The sequence below is a fragment of the Nicotiana attenuata genome, unplaced genomic scaffold (genome assembly GCF_001879085.1).
Source record: "Nicotiana attenuata strain UT unplaced genomic scaffold, NIATTr2, whole genome shotgun sequence".
Lineage (NCBI taxonomy): Eukaryota > Viridiplantae > Streptophyta > Magnoliopsida > Solanales > Solanaceae > Nicotiana > Nicotiana attenuata.
In genome coordinates, this window is record NW_017671073.1 from 1 (window position 1) to 15,368 (window position 15,368).

The 15,368-nt window shown below is 34.3% G+C and overlaps 3 protein-coding genes across 3 annotated transcripts; 2 read left to right on the plus strand and 1 right to left on the minus strand.

Moving 5' to 3' along the window:
• Window positions 1-5,664: 5,664 nt before the first annotated feature.
• Window positions 5,665-7,567, plus strand: LOC109205687 (40S ribosomal protein S21-like). Its single transcript, XM_019368427.1, has 4 exons — window positions 5,665-5,766; window positions 6,269-6,360; window positions 6,465-6,600; window positions 7,312-7,567. Exons 2-4 carry the CDS (start codon window positions 6,311-6,313, stop codon window positions 7,375-7,377), a joined length of 252 nt encoding a protein of 83 aa, XP_019223972.1. The 5' UTR covers window positions 5,665-5,766; window positions 6,269-6,310; the 3' UTR covers window positions 7,378-7,567.
• A 2,671-nt stretch (window positions 7,568-10,238) lies between these two features.
• LOC109205689 (WAT1-related protein At4g01440-like) lies at window positions 10,239-14,046 on the plus strand. Its single transcript, XM_019368428.1, has 7 exons — window positions 10,239-10,381; window positions 11,606-11,869; window positions 11,971-12,033; window positions 12,153-12,269; window positions 12,378-12,786; window positions 13,271-13,422; window positions 13,526-14,046. Exons 2-7 carry the CDS (start codon window positions 11,688-11,690, stop codon window positions 13,680-13,682), a joined length of 1,080 nt encoding a protein of 359 aa, XP_019223973.1. The 5' UTR covers window positions 10,239-10,381; window positions 11,606-11,687; the 3' UTR covers window positions 13,683-14,046.
• An 87-nt stretch (window positions 14,047-14,133) lies between these two features.
• On the minus strand, window positions 14,134-15,063 carry LOC109205690. Its single transcript, XM_019368429.1, has one exon. The coding sequence runs from the start codon at window positions 14,906-14,908 to the stop codon at window positions 14,432-14,434; it is 477 nt and encodes a 158-aa protein (XP_019223974.1). The 5' UTR covers window positions 14,909-15,063; the 3' UTR covers window positions 14,134-14,431.
• Between the last annotated feature and the right edge of the window lie 305 nt (window positions 15,064-15,368).

Here is a 15,368-nt window from a genome sequence, read left to right on the forward strand (position 1 = left end):
TTTGCACTAATTGTGTGTTTTATGCCTTGTAGGTGTGATTCCGAGCTATATAGATGTTATGGAATGAATTTAAGTGATTTAAGCTTTGAAGTCTGAGTAAAAGCTTAAGGAATTAAGCCGGGATCGTGTTCGGGGGTCAAATTTGATAATTAAGTACGAACGAAGACTTGAGGAGGCATATTGCGCACTGTCTAGTAAAATAGACATAACTTTTTGCTCAGAACTCCATTTGGGTTCCACAATATATGGTTGGAAAGCTAACTCAAAGGGCTACAACTTTCATGTTTTACGTTTTTCCAAATTCTAAACGGAACAGTGTGAAAAACCGCGGTTTTGCCGCGACCGCGGCAGAACCGCGGTGGAAGGCATTTTCTGAAGAATGAAGAATCCGCGAGGGCGTTTGGCCGCGGTTCCACCGCGATCGCGGTGAAACCGCGGTGGGAAGCGTAAATTTCAGGGGCTAAAGTGTAAAACATGGGATTTTAAGTCATAAACCCTATATAAAACAAAGGAGGCCGGCCTAGAACAAAAAGAGGACATATTTTGGACACAAATTAGACCTAAGGAGGCGGAGAGACACTACTTTAGGGTTAGACAACACCCTTGGAGGCAAGAACACATTGGGAGCAAGGCGGAGAATTCTTCTACAAGTTTTTCCTTCCTCTTCCTATTTTTCATTGTTGGTTATGACTTTTAGTATTGTAGTTTTACATACTATTATGAATAGCTAATTTGTTATCTAGAGTTTTGATAGAACCTTTTGTAGGATAAATTCTTGTTATGTTTTTATATAATTGAGCCATAGCTTTTCTCTATTTGTTCAACTACGTTTATATTCTGGTTGATTGAAGAGCTCTCAATTAGCTGTGCCTATTTAGTATGCATAACTCGGGAGAGAGTGCATATTTAGGTAATTGTTGAACAACACCACTCCCAAAGTATATGAGGGATCAATAACCGAGGGTTTAAAGGTGGGATTAGGGATAACGAAGCCTTGGGTGCGATCTGAAGTGAGCTGTATTAAAAGCCAGCTAGCGTAGCTCGGGAGAGTGCGTCTAATAAATTGTTGTAATTACTCGGGAGAGATTTACGGTAATAAGAGTGCTCATGATCGGTAGAGAATACTTAGGCGAAATTATAGAAGACATAGCGGGAAGGATTCCGACAATTGGGGAAATCATAACTCTAGACCTCCTTAATCTTTTCTCTAACCCTCAGTATCGTTAGTTGTTAATTTACTATTTTAATTTGTTAGTTAATTAGTTAAACATAAGAATCTTAATATCTATAAGTTAGGAATTGTTCAAGCTTGTCTTCTTGGTGATAGTGAACAGCTGTAGCTAAACCTTAGTTCTCTGTGGGATTCGACTCCGGACTTGTAAACCGGATTATATTTGCAACGACCGCATTGTCCTTTTATAAGGCATAGTTGGGCGTGATCAATTATTCAATAGGAGAATGTACTTCGTCAAATTTAGAGAAAGTGGGAATAAATTTGATTCAAGTTTAAACTGCATTCAATATGGTGCAACTCCCTCGATTTATTTTTGTTTGTATCAATCCCTACTGATGTTCCAAAATAAAGGAGAAAAAATCTAATAATCACCAAAACTAGATTTACCTACTTATATTTACCTTCTCAAAGTTGGAGGGATAACAGATCTAGCGAGACATGGCATGTTAGAGCGACAAATATCTACTATTAATTATAAAATAGGGTTTAATTATGTTTGATTGTTTTCTAAAAGAAGTAAAGTTGTTAGCAGGAACAATTCTAATTTCACTGTAATTTCTAATGATATTGAATCATTTTTTGATTATTTTATTATTTCAATTATTATCAGCTCATTCTCTATTTTATTAAAAAAATTAAAAGATAAATATGCATCTTAACGAAGAAGGGGGTAGCAGCGGGTTGGTGCGGAAGGATAAATCCAAAGTTAATTTGGATTGGAGTACTCGACCGTCACACTTTTTCCTTTTTTGCTCGGATGTGTAGTTTAAATGGAAAAAGAATTATAGAATCATTTTTAGATAATTTACAACTATATCCTTAAATTAAACAAATATTTATGGTTATAAAAGTTGATCAATGTTTCAGGGATATTTTAGTCGTTCGACATTTATTCCGAGTTGTTCATGCTTTTATAATAACTAGTCTTAGTGTACGCGCGTTGCGCGTTTACATTATCACCTAAATATTATATTAAAAATTATGTTCAAATTATAAAATATTAAGTGTAAGCTCTATAAGTGATAAAATTGATCCTAAAAAGGTAACTCGAGGAAGGAGGAAATTTTGTTACATAAAAGTCCTAAAGCACCATTCAATTTAGTCACCTTAAATTTTGTGTGAGATTTATAATTTTAGCGCTTCGGTTTCACAAGTTATCAAATTATTCTTTTTTAGTTTAGCAAAAACACATAGCCCTTGAATATTTAAGAGTTTTTTGCAAATATTTTGGAAAGTTCTGCTCAAGTTCATTCGAGAAAACACAGGCATGATTGACTATACTTTTATTATGATGTAGGGTCAAGTTATGGGAGGAGGTATAATTAAACGACACATGACAAGTGTAAGGTTAAACTCAGAATCTGGGATATAAATATCAGGTGTGAGAACCGTTAGTGGATAATGGCACAAATGAGTCAATAGTGTAACGTCAGTGGCGTGAATATATCCAGCTTTTAACATTGTGACATACATATGTCATTTCTTAAAGTTTGATAGCATATTTGAGCCTTTTTCCATAACTCTAAATTGAAAATTTGAACTTTTGATCTTTTAAAGATTTGTGAGTAAGAGGTGGTTCTATAGCTAATAGAAATGATAAAATAAAAATGTGAAGCCTAAAAATTAACTAATATTGAGTTAATATTTTACAACAAGTTGCTATTTGTTAGGATGAATTCAAAAATAATAAAAAAAAATTAATAACAACTCATTTAGGATATGTTTTGTCTCAACTATTTCATCATTATACGTCAAGTTAGTGCTTTTATCGATCTGAGTCTTAATACTATATTAAAAGAAAAATTCAACTTAAAAAAAGTAATTGTATTTATATGATGAGTTTAGAGAAAAATTGAGTCAGCGTTTTTGTCTATTAAGTTGTTTCAAGAACTTAATAATTTGTTACTAAAGAAGATAGTTTATATTTTGTTATTCAAATCGTAATATAAACTCGTTCCCAATTTAATTTATTAACTGTAATAGTCATGTTATCTACTAAAAGTCATATTTTCAAAGGGTAATCTTTCTCACATTTTACTTTTAAATCTTTGTTTTACAGAATTATTTGTGTTATCGACTTTTATGAACCATTCCTTTTCTCTCTCTTTTATATATTTTTTTATTTATTGATTTTTATTATTGGGTGTATTTCAAATATCATACAAAAAAAATATTATTTAAGTATGAGACTAAAAGTTATAGATGAAAACGACATATTTGCTTTAGACTCTACTTCTATTTCCATCTATTTAAATAGATGACTCTGAAATATGTACTCAGAATTAATCATTGTGTTTCACCTAATTAAAATTTATTTATTCACTAAAATTATGATGTTTGTTAGTTCTTATCTAAATTTAAGTAACATAAAACATCAAATAACTGTAGAGACGGAAGAAACTAAACCTAAACAAATAACAAAGCAAATTTATTGTGATGTAAATAATTAAATTTATTGAATTTATTTAATTAAATTCTTACTCGATTGTAAATTTTAAATATTAGAAGTTCTTACATAATTCTAATAAGAAAAAATTTTGTTATCCAAATTTTAGTATTTTAAAGTGTTAAATATTTGGAAAATAATTGATGACTATTCATCTATTCCTAAATATTAGGAAATGATCAAAGGACTATTTTATCCAATATGAACTTTATTTTAAAAGGGTAAAAAAGGTGAATGATATTTCGCTGAGAGTCTTCGTGCTTTTAATATAAATATAAATATAGATGTAGATATTTCTATTATATAGAAAAGGAAATATGGTCAATCAAGGGCATATATGTCATTTTAAAAAAAATTATTGTATTGTTTGCATTTCTTAAATGCAAATTGTGTCCTCCTTGATATACATGGACCCCACATTCCCTTTACCACATCACTCCTTTAAAAGTTTAAATGTAATGTAGATTAGACTACTTTTGCATAGAGTTACTCCATGCAAATACTCATTTTGAATATTTTTTCTCATTTGATAAAATTACTAATTTTTGTTTTAGTCAACTAAAAGTTTTCACAGAAAAAGTAAATTTAATTTTTAAATAATAAAGCAACTAAATGAAATATAGATAAATATTTACAAGATTTTCATATTTATCCACATTATTTAAACACAATTTAAAAAATAAATTTAAAAGGTTTTCATGTATTCACACTATTTGAAGGCGATTTCAAACCTAAAAGTTTTATATTCAAAAGTAATTTTAAAAATTATAGTTTGTTAAACCTTAAAAGTTAATTTAAGTGATGATATTTGTTCATCTGTTCTAGGAGGTTATCTCTTATGTACTTAATTGATGTGAAAATTTGATTTGTATGGTTTGAACTCCATTCTTCCATGATAAGTTTTCAACAATCTGTAAATTGTCTTAAAATATTTTATATTATTTCATTATAAAAATTAACATATGATAAATCTATAGAAAAAATAAAAACGTTTATCTTATATCCTTAATTAAGAATATAAAAATTCCTATAATTTATATAGTCTTTTATCTTATCACCAGTAACATCATTTTAATCGAGTTATAATAAAATATAATTTGAACTACTATATTGAATTACTACAATTTATATCATGTTAATATTTGTTTAGTGTAGTTGGTTCTCTTTGTTTGAAGTAGTAGATTGTCTCTTTAGGTATGCAAGTCCCCTTGGAAGTTTTCTTTGTTGACTATACTAAAAATTTCTCTTGATTTTGTTGTATACAAGACATAAAGTAAAATCATAAGTTTTTTTTTTTAACTTTTCTCGTATTGTAAAGAATGATGCTGTTCGTTTTAACTTTCATCAGGTAGCTGATTGTTCCCACTATTGAAACACTTGCAAGACCAAATTGGATGTATTCAAAATTAGTTTACAAATAGATCGGTAAGTTTTTTATTGTAGAAAAAATGTTAATATAAATTACACCTGTACCTTTAATGTATTATCTTGTTAAAAATTTCAAATATAGCGAGGAAATAATACCATTCAATCAATTTTACAATTTGATGTTTATATTTGACATTGATATTAAAATGAGTATTATAGCACATAGTCTTTTTATGTTAATAATTGGAGCAACTTAAGCAGGTTATAATTTATAGTTTAATTTTTGTAAATTATTAAAATAAATTAATTATAAATTTTGATCCCCAATATCGTTCTCTACAGTTATTAAATGGATATAACAATGATCGATTTGTTTATCAAAAAATTAATTGAGCACCGGCAGACAACAATTTTAAGATTATAATGTTGGACCCGTATGCAGGCCTTTCCTCATCTAGTAAATAGATAGATAGATAGATAGATTAACCATTTCCCTTCGTTTTTCTTTTGTCCTACTATTTTTAATTTTTTACAATTCTGATTTCGGTCATTCTTTGTTGGGCCTCCCACATGGTATTTGAAACGTCACAGGGCCTAGAAGCCCAATAAGTAAGCCCATTAGGGTAACATTCACAGTAGGGTTTCTCATCTGTTTAAATGGTGGCTTTGTGTCGCTTCTTCACACTTTGCCCCCTTGAAGAGCTCTCCCTAGCCTCAGGTATGACACTTATCCCTTCTTTTCTCATGTTAGTTCTACAAGATTTGTGGGTCTCTTCATCATTTTAACTTCTGTAAATTCTCTCATAGAAATGGTAAAAAAAAAAAAAAAAAAGAAGGGTTGAACGTATTTCGTTTTGGGTATACAGAATTCTTGCCTTTTTGGATATAGACAACTCTAATTCTTATGGGTTTAGAAAAATGTGTTCTTGTTAATGGCTATGACCTTTTTATGTGATAAATGTGATTTAAGTTATTGAAGCTGAATATTGTAATTTTGTAGAACAGTAATTGAGGATTTTTCTATTTTAACCTGAAAGATTCTATTTTGTTGTGAAATATTTTGTTCATGCTAATGTGAAGGCCTATTTTAATTTATGAATGTGCATTTTTGTAGAAGCTGAATCATGTAAAATAGAACAAATAGACTGATGTTTGTTTTGTCAAACCCAGAAAGGTATTAACTTCATTTAATGCTGGTTTGGTTTTGTGGGTTAAAAAAGGTTGTTAAAGCTTGATCTGAGTATTCAGAAACACTAGCCAAGATGCAGAACGAAGAGGGACAAAACGTGGATCTTTACATCCCCAGGAAATGGTATGCCCTAATTCTTGGCTTTTTTTTTGGTGTCACATCGATTTTGTTTAGTGTTTGTATGTCTGAATGTTGTAATTATAGCTAACACGTGCCCACAATTGCAGCTCTGCTACCAACAGGGTGATCACTTCGAAAGATCATGCTTCTGTTCAACTTAATGTTGGCCATTTGGATGATAAGGGCTTGTATATCCCTGGCAGTTTCACCACTTTTGCTCTCTGCGGTTTCATCCGTGCTCAGGTTCTCTTTCCTTTGATAGTACTCATTTAACATTTGTGGGTGAAATTGACGTCTGCTGTTTGTTTTCCCATGATATCTTAGAGGTTTTAGTTTTAGTAATTCATTTGATGAACTTGTACAATAGGGATATTGCGTAGATTGTTAATTTTTGGAGGTTTGATGTTAATCTATACCTTGTAAGTGATACCATCTGGGCGAAACAGCTTCCATGCAAATTAATCTATACCGAGAAAAGGTCAAATGCAGCTTCCATGCAAATTAATATGGGGGGAGTTGGGTAGAGTCACCATGTCCAAAAGTAGTCTAGTGTAGGTTCGTTTAGCACTTCTATTTCTGTTATCAAACTGCCAAGAAATAGATGTGAGAGATATACCGAAAGTGTAATGCTGAAGGTAGTTTCATAAAGAGACATAAAATTTTGTAGCCTTTTAGTAGCTTACAGAAGTTAAAATGTCCAAAGCAGAGTAAGAACCTCAACTATATGCCTGAGACGAAGCCTAAACATTTAAAATACTCTATTAAACTTCAGAAAATCATGAATAAGACATCTTTCTGCTGTTTCCTCTATGTGATGGAGGTATTAGTACGTACCAGTCTTTTCTTCATCCAAGTTCATTCTTAGTATTTGAATAGGCCATTTAGCTTACCCTTTGTGTTTTGGCATTGCTGATAGTTTAAACAAGTTCAATTTTGTTCTTTTCATCTTCGTAGGGTGATGCTGACAGTGCACTGGATCGCCTCTGGCAGAAGAAGAAAGTTGAAGCGAGACAACAGTAGAAAAATAGATTTGCAATTTAAGATTATCTTATGATGGAGGATTTATGATAACTATTTGAATTTCATCTGGGTTTGACACTGTTTTCCCTGCTACATATGGGATAGCTTTTCATCTTTGGATATTTCACTTGCCTTCATGGTTTTGATCTCCTTTTCTGTTAAGTTTTAAAATGACTGGTGGTGATATTCCTGTGCTTGTTTTGCTGAATTTTATTTCCCAACAGCGGAGAGGGGTGAGTGTAAATGTTAGTTCAAGATCTAATGTGAGAACAAACTATTCATTCGAGTTGATGTCCCATCAAGTTGCTTCTTTAACTTTTTATCCCATAATACTGCTATTATGAGGCATGGAAGCTGAATCTGGAGTTAACTTTTTATCCCATAATACAGCTATTATGAGACATGGAAGCTGAATCTGGAGCTATGAGCAAATGATTTTCTGTTCGCTTATAGTTTTAATAGAATGGAGTTTACTCTACAAATATGTCTTGAGCTTTATTTCCAGTTTTTGCTAATCTTCTATGAGAAGGGATCATATATATAAAAACATATGCAAGGGACTGTAAGATCAAGTTTCTTCTGCTCTAACTATAGAGTGTGGAGAATGCCAAAATGAGACCTCATCTAATACTCAATGTTATCTCCAAGAAGTTGACTTGTCTTGTGTGGAGTATGTACAAAGCAAAATGCTGAGTGAATTTTTGAATTAGTAAAAAAGATCTTCCTCTCCCTGTAAGGTTCCAAGTAGGATAGCACTGGATAATGCTTCTGGCTAATGTTATTGCGTGCCCTGAAGATTTATCTAAAGGATAAAGTAAAATGGAAAAAGACAACATTGTTACCAAAGAAATACCTATTTTTCTCCTTTCTGGTCAGTCATCAGAGACACATACAAACATATGTTGTAATTGCTACAGGTTGGTTCAATATGTTTAGTCTAGCTTTTGGCTACTTCACAGAGTAGTACACCACATTATAATCTTGGACACCACACTTCCACCGACAAGATGGAGGTCAACTGAAGAGATAGTGGTCTCTTTACCCATATACTCCATTATCTTAGTTTTTGTTGGAGTAAAATGGCCCGAAGATACTCTTAACATGGTGTGATATTGTTTGCTTAGGGTCATTCTCCCACGATTTTCGCAAAAGACGTCACACCATTAAAAGTATTCAACTCCTTATAAGTAGCTTCGTTTTCTTTTCTACTTTCCGGTGGGACAATTGGATAATACGAAGGGGGTAAGACTTTCTTTTCAGTCGCCTTCTTTATTTGTTTCAGATTTCTCAAATCCATGCAAAGAGGGGAATGATTAAATTTTTTACATAAGGGGGACATAATGTTAAACCTTCAGACTGGCATAGTTCATTGCATAAGGATATAGTAGTTCGCTGTGGCATAATGCCACAAGCACCAAGCAGTAGCACTAGATAACTGTAAGCAAAGATTTCGTAAAGTCAGCAGATTGATATGAAAAGGATATTGTGGTTCACTGTGGCATAATGCCTTGAGCAGTAGCACTAGAAAACAGTTTGGATATTGTGTTTCCTTGTTGCCTTGTGTATTATGTATCATCAAGAATGCATTTGATGCAGGATTGAAGTTCATCTTTTGATTAAAAGAAAGTTTAAATTGGCGTGTTGATATATCTGTGTACATCTTTATATACTTTGTAAAGTGAATTTTGACGAGATCATGTTCATATACACCCATTAACATGTTTCAACAAGAAGAAACTATAATGAACATCACAAGCAAAGGATGTGGTGGGCGATGGGTGAGATCCTTTTACGAGAGGTCTCAGGTGAGATCTTTATAAAGCATTTTACTCTCCTTTGCTAGCAACCTGACAGGAATCCAGATTAGTCGGGCTAGTGGGCTACAGGTACTGGATGGTTAAACCGACAAAAACAGAACTCTATTGAACATCACATAGAGCTGTGCGGCATCTGATCCATTGCAGCTGCAAGATTTTGGTGTGCTTTTAGGCATGGAAAGTCCATAATAGAATGGGTAGGGGGTAGGCTATATAGATCATCCGCATCCATTCTGCTCTATTCATATCTAATATTCAGATGATACATAATAGTTATTTTTACATTGATGCTTAACCTGCCGCAACCTTCCTCTTTTTTATGGTTTAGGAACGGGTTATGCCTTCACGTGGACAGTTAATGAAGCGTTAAAAAATGCCTAAACTAAGATAAGCATCACGAGTAGTTGTTAGGCTCTTACCAGATAGATGGACCTAAAAAACAAGAATCTCTATTATGAGGCATTTGATGATTCGCCAATAAGTTGCATGTTGCAGAAGACTTGTGTGGATGGAAAGATAACTGCCTATAAGAGTACTGATGAGATTTGATTTCTGTATAAAAGGTTATGCTTTACCACGTTGAATATGAGCATCCAAAAATTCTGATATCTGGGACATGGAACAAAAACGGAAATAGAGAATCTCATCACATTTAACATCAGTATGCCAATAGAGGCAAGCGCAGGGTTCTCTCGCTCTACTTTACTGGTTCCGCGCCTCTAATGCAAAGAACAGTTGCTAGAAAATTATTGTGTGGTTCACTGTAACTAAAGGAGAAGAAAGGATTCCAGCTCAATACCTTAGATATGGAACAAAAGAATAAGGAGTAAGATAACAGACATGAAAGCAATGTCTATTGTCCATGCCCTTACTTTCCAATTGAAAAGAATGTGATGTTACTGGTTAAAAAGCACTGGTGTGACTTATAGCCAATATAGCTATCTCTCTAGTGGTGGCCCTCATATCTTGCAAACAAAGTGGGATAATTTCTTTCTATGATGTTTTTAAACTGTACAAGAAAGTTAAGATTTGATCCATCCTTTTAGCTCTTTCATGTGGAAAATCCTTTTCTTGGTCCGCCGGAATAGACCTTTTGAAGGTGAAATTGTTACATAGTTCCAGTCCTTCCGGTTCGCTGTTCCTTGAGCCGAGGCTCTATCGGAAATAACGTCCCTGCCTTATATAAGGTTTGCGTATACACTATCCTCCCCAGACCCCAGTTACAGGATTACACTGTTTTTTTTTTTTTTTTGTTGTTGTAGTTCCAGTCCTTCCGGATCTTACACCCCCCTTAGTCAAAGGGTGTATAATACAAGATAATTATATTATGGAATCACACCCTCCTTAATCTTAATTTGCTTTCTGAACTAGTTTTAACAAGTTTGTAGTAGAGCTATCGCGATTAAAGCTTATGCTAACTAATTTTTTTAACAATGTCATTTGAAGCGAGTTTTTATTCAGCCAGTTGGTTACTTAAAGACTATTTTCCTCTTTTCCCTCTATGAGTTTGTATGGCAAGGAAAATACCTGGTCCCATATCAGGTAGTATGCTCTGCTAACTAAAGAATATTGAAATAGGAATAGTATTCTTATATGAATAAGAGGAATTATTCTGTGTCCCCATATTGTCCTCTGAAGATGCTTGGATACAAGTTTCTAAAAGCAGAATTAGATGCCATCAACACTAAACAGTTGGGCTCCAAGAGTGAAAAAATGAATTAGATGACAATGCTGCAGGAAGGGGAATCATTTCTGTTTGACCCCCCCCCCCACACCCATCCACAAGATGCTCACCACACTACTTTTTATATACTAAAATGGAAAGTTTGCCTAGATTAGTGGGTTGACTCACATGTTAAATGTTCTAAAGACAAGTTAATTATAAACCAAGGAATATAAATATTCTTAATATGCTTAGGAGTGGAGAATAGGAGTCTTGTCGTAACTGGTAAAGTTGCTTCTATGTGACCAGGAGGTCATGAGTTTGACCTGTGGAAACAGCCTCTTGCAGAAATTCAGGATAAGACTGCGTACAACCGACCCTTGTGGTCCGGGTCTTCCGCGGACCCCGCGCATAGTGGGAGCTTAGTGCATCGGGCTGCTCTTTGTGCTTAGGAGTGGAGATACAAAGGTTGATCCCTTAGCTCATTGGTATCGATGAATTTGTTGATCCCGAAACTAATTCGCAATGAGTTGTTTATGCTGGAAAGGATCAGTCAAAAGGAAGGAAATAGTGTTGTCTTTCTAACTAAGAAAAGGAAAATGATAGAGTATATGATGTTAAACAAAATGTCAACTTTTTTGGTAGATTAAAAGCATTGATGTGATTGCAGAAATGAATCCCTCCTCTGTATACACTTTTCACTGCACTAAAGTTTATGTGAAACTTTAAATGTCTATCTCTGCTTCAGGTTTAAAAACACATGATAATTCAAAGAAGAGGCAGTTCAGGAGAAGTAAGTTAAAGGGTCCATTAAAAGGGAAAAGACCCAAATGAAGAGCTGTGTGGAATGGTACCCTATTTTTATTATGTTGGCAATTGATTTTGCTTTTGCCATTAGTAATATACTTCTCAAGAAGATTATACTGGATGGAATGAACCATTTGGTCTTCATCACTTATCGTCAGTCCATTTCTACCATATTTTTAGCCCCAATTGCCTTCTTTCTGGAAAGGTATGAAGATTATCTCCTAGTTCTTAGAATAATTTCTATCTCCTATATATGAAAACCTTTTGTCTCCTTTGAACATGTAACTTATTAATTTCTTCTTGCAGGAATACTAGACCAAAACTCACCCCTCAAATCTTGTGTAACCTTTTCTTGAGTGCTATCGTTGGGTAACTCAGAATGATCTCTATAGTGTTCACTATATTCTTTTAAGTTGACTGGCTCTTTTGCATGGCTATATGTTTTCTTGCTAAACATCTTTGACCATATGTTACATCTTTTTTTGTAGGGCATCTCTTACGCAATACTTATTCCTTCTTGGAATAGAATACACATCTGCAACTTTCTCATGTGCTTTTGTCAACATGGTTCCTGTGATCACATTCCTAATGGCATTACCTTTTGGGTCTGAAAGCTCAGTTTGCTTATTTCACTGAAAAAATAGCTTTAGATTGTCCTCTTTTCTTATTGTACCGATAACATTTTAACTCCATTATGCATGAATATGATGCAGGTTAGAGACTATCAACATCAAACACGGAAGTGGAATAGCCAAATTGATTGGTACATTAATATGCGTTGGAGGTGCCTTCATACTGACTTTTTACAAAGGCATCCCTTTGATTCATTTTTCAGACCTACAACATGTATCTCCATCCTCGGATGCAGCCATTAGTTCCTCGAAAATAAAGGAAAGATGGATCCTTGGTTCTCTGGCGTTGTTTGCTGGGACGTTTTTGTGGTCGTCGTGGTTCCTTCTTCAATCCTTTATCGGAAATCAATATCCATGCAAGTACTCTAGCACTGTTATCATGACCTTCTTTAGTGCCATACAATCGGCTATCTTAACTTTGTCTATTGATAGAAGACTATCAATTTGGATTCCAAAGGAAAAGATCGATATGTTGACTATCGTCTATGCTGTAAGTACTCTATGCCAGTTTGTTTCTTCCTAAGTAGGAGTAGCAGATATAGATATTTTCCTGTCCCTCGCGCGGAAGTCATTTCTTTCTCTTTATCGCTCATTGTATTTTCCTGTTTCTCTCTCTGAGTCTTTGCAATTCAACCTGTTTGCTTACAAAGTTCTGATGCACCACAGATAGAGTTATTACTGTATGTGCTCGAAAAACTAAGAATTTAAAAAGAACTTGCATGGATTCGTTAGACATTCTGAATGTTTGTGACAATCAACGTCGATTTGGGAATATGACAAGTACAGATTAAAGAAAAGCTAAGCCTGCTATGAACCAAAGAATGTCCTTTCTACAAAACGTAGTAAACTCCTTTCTATGTTGTTTAACGATGAACATAGTCGTGGCGTGGCCTCTAAACACAAGATGGAAACTTAATTATTTCATAATTATTTTAGTTTAAAACTTCCCAAATTAACAAAAGATACTTCTCCAGGGGTTAATAGGTTCAGGAATGTGCTATGTGGGAATGTCATGGTGTGTGAAGAAGAGGGGTCCAGTCTTCACTGCAGCATTCAGTCCTCTTGTCCAAATTATGGCAGCCATGTTCGACGTTCCCATTCTACACGAACAACTCCATCTTGGAAGGTGATTTCAACAGTTTAAAAACTTCTAAATTCTTTTTTAACCATTTTCCATATAATGACCTTAGCACTGACTAACTAATTCCTTCATAAACGATCATGATCAGTGTAATTGGATCAGCAATTGTAATTGCCGGACTATACTTTCTGCTTTGGGGCAAGAACAGAGAAATGCAAAAAGTTGTCCATGAAACTGAAGAGAAAAAGGACAAGGAGCTAACCTTTAAAGATTTAGAAACCAATTCTGAATCCAGGATCCCTTAATGTGAACTTTCTCTAGAAGTATTTCAATATGTATTCCCTATGAACTGAGGTTTCTTTGTTAACCTTAGATTTTGTAATAAAAAACTGCACCTTTACCATTAAAATTTTTGTTCTTCTAGGAATGAGTGCAAGAATCAATTAGGAAAGAGCCTACCAAAACTGTCAATTGCAAGACTCAAGTGTGTACCCAAAGAAGGGAGCATTGGCGTAACTAGTAAAGTTGTTGCCATGTGACCAGGAGGCCATGGGTTCGAGCCGTGGAAACTGCCTCTTGCAGAAATCAGGGTAAGACTGCATACAATAGAGCCTTATGGTCCGGCCCTTTTCCAAACCCCGTGCATAGCGGGAGCTTAGTGCACTGGGCTGCCCTTTTTTTCAAGTGCGTATCCAAAATAGCTGGAGATAACTTTATTATGCTACCAAAGGAAAATGAGAAATAGCGCAGCAGAAAGATCTGAAAAGATTTTATGATTATTAAAGTAATACAATTGCAACATTTGCTTTTCTGATATATCACAAGCGTATTGAACCTCATAACAAGCATCACTTACTATAGGTTTTAAGCCGAATGGTAAACACAGTATACATCCCACCCACACTGTTCTTGTCCGAAATCCTAAAGAGACAAAGACAAGTTGAGAAGAGAAGGAAACACAAAGAACTAAAGGAGCAGGACTCAACTAAGCTTTGGTACTTTATTCATATAGAGTAAAGGTCTGAATTTTTTTAGCAGTTTCTGACCATTGAGCCTATTCTGAGTGTTGAGAATGGTGGTAATGTTTGGAACTTCCCCTTTCCTTCTTTTTTCCATGTCCTTTTGGTGCTGGGGTTTCTTGATCCACATAATCAGAGATGTCCAAATGAACACCAGGGTCATTAGTACAATAGCTACCACCCAACATGATTGAATTGTTGATGGACTGGAAATTGCTATTCACATATGTTTTTAAGGCCTCATTTTCCCCTGGTGAAACGCCCTCGAGGCCAGGTTTCTCATCCATCTCACCGCGCATGCTGGCTCCAACATTGGTTCCGGCTAGAGTGATGATTCTTGTGCCATGATCATCTTCATCATCGGCCTGAAGATTCTGGCCTGAGTCTCCTGATGCTGCTTTGTGCACGCGTTGGAGGCTGGTTAGTCGTTTCGTTAGAGTAGAGATCATGTCCTTGATATCATTGTCTGCTTGCTTTTGCTTCTCCCTGTCAACAAAGTTAGAGTCAGCCATGATCAAGAAGGGAAAATATATAAGTATTTTGTATATAATGGATACAATATGAAGTTTGGCTTGGTTTTAAAGAGGAGGAAAACACAGTTGTGTTTGATTAAAGTTGAGGGACAGAAGCAAAATGCTTTCCCTACTTAGCAATGCAAGAATTTCATTCAAATATTCTCAAAATGGAAAAACCAAGAAAAGCATTGCTTGTTGAAGGGTTTTATCATCTTCTTCATGATTACATTTTATTCTCTTGTGTCTTTCAAGTTTTTCTTTATGCTTAAATAGATGCAAGGCAAAGTTAAAAAGACAAAAAAGGCTATCTTGTTTGATTCTGGTTGCCCTTCAGCATGATTCATTACATTCTAAAGGAATGTACAGTTGTTTTTAAGTGATTTTTATTTTTTATGTTTAAGGTAAGGGGGTCATGAATCGAGAAGAGAAAGATCAGCACTAAATAAATGAATTTATC

Coding starts and splice junctions, on each gene's coding strand:
- LOC109205687 (XM_019368427.1), top strand. CDS start 6,311: ATGCAGAACGAAGAGGGACAAAACGTGGATCTTTACATCCCCAGGAAA. Junction 6,361..6,464: donor CTTTACATCCCCAGGAAATG/GTATGCCCTAAT, acceptor CCACAATTGCAG/CTCTGCTACCAACAGGGTGA. Junction 6,601..7,311: donor GCGGTTTCATCCGTGCTCAG/GTTCTCTTTCCT, acceptor TCATCTTCGTAG/GGTGATGCTGACAGTGCACT.
- LOC109205689 (XM_019368428.1), top strand. CDS start 11,688: ATGAAGAGCTGTGTGGAATGGTACCCTATTTTTATTATGTTGGCAATT. Junction 11,870..11,970: donor ATTGCCTTCTTTCTGGAAAG/GTATGAAGATTA, acceptor TTCTTCTTGCAG/GAATACTAGACCAAAACTCA. Junction 12,270..12,377: donor CTAATGGCATTACCTTTTGG/GTCTGAAAGCTC, acceptor AATATGATGCAG/GTTAGAGACTATCAACATCA.
- LOC109205690 (XM_019368429.1), bottom strand. CDS start 14,908: ATGGCTGACTCTAACTTTGTTGACAGGGAGAAGCAAAAGCAAGCAGAC.